Source organism: Numida meleagris, chromosome 26 (genome assembly GCF_002078875.1).
Source record: "Numida meleagris isolate 19003 breed g44 Domestic line chromosome 26, NumMel1.0, whole genome shotgun sequence".
Classification (NCBI taxonomy): domain Eukaryota; kingdom Metazoa; phylum Chordata; class Aves; order Galliformes; family Numididae; genus Numida; species Numida meleagris.
Window position 1 is genome coordinate 4,075,490 of NC_034434.1, and position 7,296 is coordinate 4,082,785.

At 52.2% G+C, this 7,296-nt stretch overlaps 1 protein-coding gene across 1 annotated transcript; it reads right to left on the minus strand.

Annotated features, from left to right (window-relative positions):
* LOC110388704 (keratin, type I cytoskeletal 14-like) lies at positions 4,939-7,290 on the minus strand. The gene is made up of 2 exons (XM_021378240.1): positions 7,181-7,290; positions 4,939-6,761 (listed from the first exon to the last, which is right to left on the minus strand). Exons 1-2 carry the CDS (start codon positions 7,288-7,290, stop codon positions 6,590-6,592), a joined length of 282 nt encoding a protein of 93 aa, XP_021233915.1. The 3' UTR covers positions 4,939-6,589.

The window sequence follows — 7,296 nt, forward strand, 5'->3', positions numbered from 1 at the left end:
ACGAGCATCCCCAACAGAGGGTGGCTCTTCCATCTTTTCTGCTGTTCTCTTTCTTTCCCCATCACCCCTCGCTCCCTCCAAACCCCCAGGCCTCCGCAGGAGGTGCTGCTGTAAGGAGGGACGGAGCGAGCAGCGCTGGCAGCAGCCAGGCCAGGGCAGAGCTCTGCCTCCTGCTTCCACGGAACAGATCCCGGGGAGCGCCAGGTGCAGGCTGTGTTTGAACGAGAAGTCTGTTTAATACCAAGACAATGAATGAGAGATAAGCCAAGTGAAATACATACTCGGCATGAGGGCATGTCTGTTCTTTTTTTACCCATAAAAATGCACTAACCACACATCGGTGCTTTACTTACCTACTTGGTCCAGAGAGAGAAGTCAAACTGCAGGGCAAATACAGGGAGTGTAGAAGAGTAAATACACGAGCTGGGAGCTGGCCAAGGACCTGTGCAGCAGCCCCGTGGTGTCGGCCTTGGAGCCTTCCCTGCAGCCTTCCAGCCAAATGCTAGCTCTCGGTGCTTCGTAACTTGTCATTTACGTAGATTGATACGTCCTTTTTTCCCCTTTGTATATCATTTTCAGCTGTAATTGATGAGGTTAGTTTGCCAGTTAACTGGCAAATGTTACATTATAAAAGTAATACAAAATGCAAAAAAATACATAATGCAAAATACATTTTTGTCAAGTGTACTTTATTGTGAACGTGTGGCCTCGTGGCTGACTCGTACGCTGCTCACTTTCCTATGCAGATGATCTGTATCCTCAGATGAGAGGGAGTCATATCCCACTGGAGTAAGTTGCAGGTTTTTGTGTACGTGATGGTGAGGCTGTATCAGAACCGAGTTCTGCAACGACTCAGGCACAGAATATCTCACCAGATACGTGCAGTTTGGCTGCAGTTTGGGTGCCATTCGTATTATCTGTGACTGTAGCCTAGGGGCACGACAGCTGGGTTCTTTTTGTTGTGCGAGGCTGCTGCACTCACACAACTTGCCTGCTTACATGGTAACAATGCGCAGCCTTCCCTGCGACACAGGCCAGCCCCTCCTGCGGGTCTGAATGCTTCATTCAGCCCTGGGTGGGGGAATGCTGCCCAGCAGGTTCCAGCTCCCATCAGCAGGAGCACTGACAGCGCTGGGAAGCTGTCTGCATGCGGGCAGAAGGACCGATGGAGAACAGTTACTTTATTGTTAAATGCTGGAGTCGATGGTTAGAGCATAAAGAACAGAGTCTGTGCGCTTTCCTTCACTGGGCAGAAATGCAAGAAACAGAAAGGAGAAAAGGTTCTGGTGTGTTCCCATCAGTGTCCTGCAGCGAGGAGAAACGAACATCCATCCCCAGGTTGCCTCGTAAAGTCCTCTGGGCAGCATGTTTTGGATTTCTGCAAAATAGAAGGCACGTGTATGATTTTGCACAATGTCTTATGGTCTGCTTCGTAGAAACTGGGGTTGGGAAGGCCTCTGCATTCCCCCAGAAACCCCCTGAGTAAAAGCAGCAATCGTATATTTTAAGAATACCGATAATTTGCTGCTGTCAGGCTGGGTTTGCTTCAGATAGACAGGGAGAACTCCCACAGAGTTCTTGATAATTTGGAATTACGTCTGGAATTGTCAGGAGGGGAAAAGCCTGGGAGGCAGCGCCCGATGGAGCAGCTGTTCCATCTCCTTCGTAGCTCCCCGCGTGTGGCAAGCACCCGGGCAGAGTGAGGCCATCCCTCGGGCAGCATCCCCAGGAAAACTCTATTCTGAGTTTCCAGAAGGGTTTGGGGTTGTGTTTTAGCTCCACATCTCTCAGCTCTGTGGCTGCATGTGTTTGCTTTTGCTGGGGCTCCCTTCAGGTAATAATGCACTTAAATGCCTGGAAAAGCCTTTAGAGAGGCGAACTATTTGCTCAAGGAAGAAGGCGCTGTTATCCTTGTGCGCAGGCCTTCTTTTCTCCTGCTGCCACGAGCTTAATTTGCTGTGGAGTCAGCTCTTCCCTGAAGAAGCAGAGGGGTGGGGCCCAGGGAATGTCCTTTATCTGCGCCTTATCGCAGCCGAGCATCCCACACAGTGCGGGGAGCAGCTCGCATGGGGCTCGTGCTGAGCTCTGCGTTTGCTTTATCTTTCTCTGCTCTGCTTTCCTACAGCTGCTCCTTTATACAATTGTAAATATTTTTTCAGGGAATTTTTATGGACTTTGTTGTAAACCAGGTTTTATCGCCCTTGAGTAACACCGGCACGTACCTCATTCTCGCATGCTGCTGAACTGGCTTGCAGCGCGGTGCTTGGGTGCTAGTGCTGCTCCCACCCGAGGAGCCCCTGCACGTTTTAACCGTCCTGACTCTTTTGTACCTGCATTTTCAAACTTTATGTCTTCTGATCATCGACGCTGCGCTGCCCCGCCCCACTAATCCCGTCCTGCATCCGCTTAAATCACCACCGCGTATGTCTTCTCCCATTAGAAATCGCAGGCACAAAGCATTCGAATCTCTTTAATTCAAACACACATTTTTCTTCTATTTTTTTCTTGGAACTTCCCTGTGGGAAGAGCCAAGCCCAAGAGAGCCCATCTGCAGCCGGTCCTGGGGTGGCTGTGCCGGTTGGGGTGCAGCTCTCGCCCTCCTGGCTTTCCTCTCCCCTCATCAATCATGGCTGGGGCCTTTTTTCCAGGTGCTCACACAGCTCGCCTTGCTGCCGTCACTGAGTGTGCCAAGAGATTCCGAGATAAGAATGTTTGCGTGCTGCAGCGGCAGGCCCCGGCACAGGCAGGCACAGCTGCTGATGTTTAAAGAGGATAGATAAGAGCAGAGAGCGATGCTGTTAGCTCCTCAAATCCCTGTCTTTTGTGGGGGAGAGGGAACGTGATTTGGTGAAGGGAAACGCACGTGGGCATCCCGATATCGAAAGACGCGAGAAGCGAGGGCGCTCCCCTTGGGAGCAGCGATGAGGACGGGGCAGGGCAGTGCGTGCAGCGGGCTCCGGCCCTGCCATGGCCGGGACCAGGTGACGCCCCAGCCCCAGCCCTGGAGCTGAGCGGGGAAGGCCTGGACTCCTCCCCAGCGCCGCGCTTCCCCTGCCGTGTTGGAGCACATCGTCTCACTTCTGGTGTTCTCCATTTTTATAATTGAATAGATTCTTATGAGGAAAATACATTAAAAAAACCATACAGGCTGAGCCTGCCCCGTGCTGCCGAGTGCCCCCGCGGTCGCAGTGCAGGAGCCGCGCACTGGGACGTGCCCGCAGGCGCAGGGAGAAGCCCTGCCCGGGAAAAAGAAGGAGCAGGGGGTGTCAGAGCATGGGCTGGGGTGCACGGCTGTGAAATGTCTGGAGAACACATTACGTGTGTTTGTATTCATATGTTTATATATTTACTTGTCTATATTTTTATATTTATGTTTGAATATTGTTACTTGCGTTGCTAGTTTTCTGCGTGTAGGTTTGTCTTAGTCCCATCCCAGCCGAAACCAAGACAACGTTCCAGTGGAATTCATTCGGCTTTAAATCCTCCCTTACTGGAACACTGAGCTCTGTGTCGGCTGGCTCGGTGTGCTGGGCAGCCCACCACCATTAGCGAAGCCGATGGAAACACCTGGCGAATGGTTTTCCACTCCGTTCCAACAGATTCAAGTTCAATGACTAGTAAAACCCGTGAGATTCCGGTTGCTAACAGCGGTTTCAGTGGGAAGTTCTTATTTTTGGCAGCAGAGCTGGCACCGTGCTGCAGGGCAGAGCTGGGCTGGGAGCGGCGGTGTCGGGGGCAGGGCGCTCACCAGGGCCGTGCCTTTGATCCACGGCTGCCGCTGCCAGGGCTGCTGGGCCCGGGAGCCCCGCCAGCAGAAACGTGTTCCCTGCAGCCAGCCTGGGCAGCGCGGCTGAGCGTGGGCTCACAAACAGCGCTGCTGGGAGTAATTGCGGCGTGCACAGGGCGCTCTGCAGGCGGCGTGCAGCGCGTTGTGCAAGCCGGCCTGAAAGCCTGGAGCGTGCACGTCCTGTGCCGGCGTGAGAGCGTGTGCCCGTCGGGCTGTAGTGGCGTGAGAATGCTCCGAGCACGTCAGAAGTTTGTTGGCGATTCCACTCCAAAATGCTGTCTGCTGCGCGAAACGTAATAGAAATACATTGCTAGAAACACAGAAAAAATGCGTTTTCCTGCAAGAATTGTTGTGCTTGCTTGCTTAATTTGACTGCCATTGTTTTTCATGATTATTGTAGGCCGGTAAATGTGACAAGTCTCACAACAGTGGCTTGTCCTTATCATTTCCTTCCATCTATTTTTTCATTGAAGCAGAGAGAATGAGAGATTTCCTCCGTTCTCTCCCTGAGAAGCACTGCGGGGCAGGAGGGGGCTCCCTGCAGGAGCCTGCAGCAGCGCTGCGCTCTGAAACCACTCCTGTGGCACCGGCAGTGCGGGGCTGCGGGGCCTTCCTCTGACCTTCCTGAAAACTTCATATTGTGCAAGCGGAGATGATTAATTTCCAGAATTGAGAAACCTGGGCACGCCCGCAGGCTGTAACGCAGGCTCCTCTCCTCGCCGCTGGAAGCGAGGTGCGGGTCTCGGCGCCGCGGCGCGCCCCCTGCAGGCCGGCTGCCTCAGCGCAGCCCGTTCCCTCGTCCCCCGCCCTCGGTGCCGGCCCCGTCCCCGGGCAGAGCCCTCCCTCGGTGGCGGCTGCTGCTGAGCTGAGCGCGGGGCGCAACAGCCCGAGCGCTGCAGGGTGTGCGGGAGCGTCTTGAACTTGCTGATTGCCTACGGGATCGCCTCCAAACTTTCGGACGGAACTGCACGGAGCCGATGATAGTTCCTCTTTTCGAACCTCTTTGCTGTAATTGTGGTTAAATACTGTCTGCTATCTCAATGTTAACCTTGTGAAAAACGTATCTCTTTTATTACTTTTCTTTAAAAATATGAGTCTGGCTAATAATTTTTGGGAAAAAAAGATTTTCTTCCTTTTTTTTGGCAGCACATTTTACTAATGGAAAAAGTAACCATGACACCCATTTTAAGCTGCATCCTTGCTTGCAGCCTTCTCTGTTTGCTTCAGTTGTTTGATTTCTCGGGAGGAATGAGACGAGGGTGGGGACGGCGCCGCGGGGCGCGGGGCAGAGCCGGTGGCTGATGGTGACATTTTGCCTGGCCCGAATGTGATTGCGAAGCAAAGTGCAGAGCTGCCTGGCAGAACAAACGCTGCGAGTGAATTGTGTGAGCCCGGAGAACAATGGCCCCGAGACGCAGCCAGCGGCCGGGGGAACCATCCCCGCTGTGTGGCAGAGCCTGCCCTGCTCCGTGTGCTGCGAACCGAGGACTGAAACATAGTTTGTGAGTTTCACATGAGCCGTGTCGCTGATTTTGCTTCCTCTGCCTGGCTCAGATGATGTCAGCGTGCTCCATGAAGTTGGGGCAGCTACAGAAAGAAGAATGGAACCTTCCTCCATCCCGAGTCCCGTCCCGCCACAGAGCTGGGGCCGTTCTTGCAGGAAGCCAGGGAGTGCACCTCAGGTGCTTGGATTTGAGCCATCAGATGGAGGGCGCGAGCCTGGGCCTTCCAGCAAGTCAGGGGGAGCCGTTCTAGCAGCTGAAATTCATATTTCGAGAGCTGTTTCTTTGCATAGAGCCATTCAGTGCCCGATGGAATCTTTGGCTTTTGTTGAACAAGATTAGATACAGCCCTCCCCTAAAAGCTGGGGAGCTGCTTGAGTATGATTAATTTCTTGTTCAGCGACCCAAAGGCAGATGTCTTCAGCTTAACCAAATTTATCGTTAGGTCGTGGTTTTAATTGTGTTAGGCTCGTTTAAGCGGAACTGTCGGATCAACCGCTTGGACGTACAGCCCTGGCAACGAGCGCTGTGGGAAAGGCTTTCACCCATCCGCTCTTGTTCCCATAGGTGTCACTGTCGAGTTTAGTATGAACCCAGGCAGGCATTCCTTCGTCCCTGATAGCTTATCCAGGAAGCACCATTTTCTCTGGGCCATCCCCAAACTGTGAATGCATATCTCATTTCTTTCACCTCACCGTGAATATTTGTACAATGTTAATACACGGAATAATCTACTGGACACGGGTTCTTTTTGCACAGCAGAAAAGTAAAGCTTTATTAAAGGCACTATTGTCAGCAGGAAGCAGAGCACCGGCGGCACTGCAGATGACTGAATGAGGATCACAGTGATTGTACTGTGAAGAACAACACACGAAGGAGGAAGCAGGGAACTTTGGGAGTCCTAGCAGGGATTCGTCGTCACTGCATGGTGACAAGTGCAGACAATGCTGTGCTCCGGGCGGGCACACAGCACGAGCTGTTTGTTACCCTCTGCACCGGGCTGTGCAGGTGGCAGTAGGCGGATCAGAGAAGAACAGAGCATCGATGGGATCTTAACACACTCTTGCCTGCCCTGGAGGAGGAAATAAGAAACGATTACTCTGTTTAATGAGGAAACCAAGAGTCTCCTGACTTAACGGGTTTATCTGTTATTTAAATGTCCATCCACGTTAGCAAGAGCATGGGCAAAAAACTAACTCATTTCTGCAGCTGAAGTTACGGCACTCTGAAGTTAAGGGATTTGATTGTGAATAGTTTAATCCCTTTTGTAATTGTGAATGTGGAAGGCATAGCACAAGGTTTAGTGTTGACCAGCAAACAGTGAAGTACAAAACACGAAAGCCATGGGCACGGGAAACCTGAGGATCCTCTTTGGAAGCTGTTTCTTACCTGACTTGTCGCCACCGGATTGTCCGTGAGAGTAGGAGGTGGAAGAATAGGAGTGGGAGGTTCGTCCTCCTCCTTGAGGCATCCTGTTAGGGGAGGGAGTTTTGATCAAGAGAATGAGAAGTGAATTCCTGACCAGGCACACTGCAGCGTGCTGTGCAACCTGTGTCTCAGCGGGATTTTTCCTGGATCTTACAAATATTTTGTTTTATCTCTTTATTTCATTCCCATCTAGCTATGTATTATGAGAAAGCTGTAGAACCATGAACTACGAAGGACTGTAGGAGTGCAGTTCTCTCACTCCTGGCTGAGCGTGCTCCGCTGCAGGCAGAACTCATTACATGTGCTTGGTTTTCTACAGTGCTCCTCCATGGAATTCACTGTACAAACAAGCATCTAGAGTTCAAACACGGGCTGGTAAAACGCTGTACTCTGTTCTTTGCAGGTGCCAGCACAGAAAACACTGTGCTGGAATGTATGCCTTATTTACAAGCAGAATACGTACGCGAGGTCTTGCTGTCCCTCATTGAGCAGGGCCCGGTACTGAGCGATCTCCTGCTCCAGGCGGGTCTTGATGCCCAGCAGCATCTTGTACTCCTGGTTCTGGGTCTCCATCTCGCA

Coding starts and splice junctions, on each gene's coding strand:
- LOC110388704 (XM_021378240.1), bottom strand. CDS start 7,290: ATGGAGACCCAGAACCAGGAGTACAAGATGCTGCTGGGCATCAAGACC. Junction 6,762..7,180: donor GAGGGACAGCAAGACCTCGC/GTACGTATTCTG, acceptor CTCCCCTAACAG/GATGCCTCAAGGAGGAGGAC.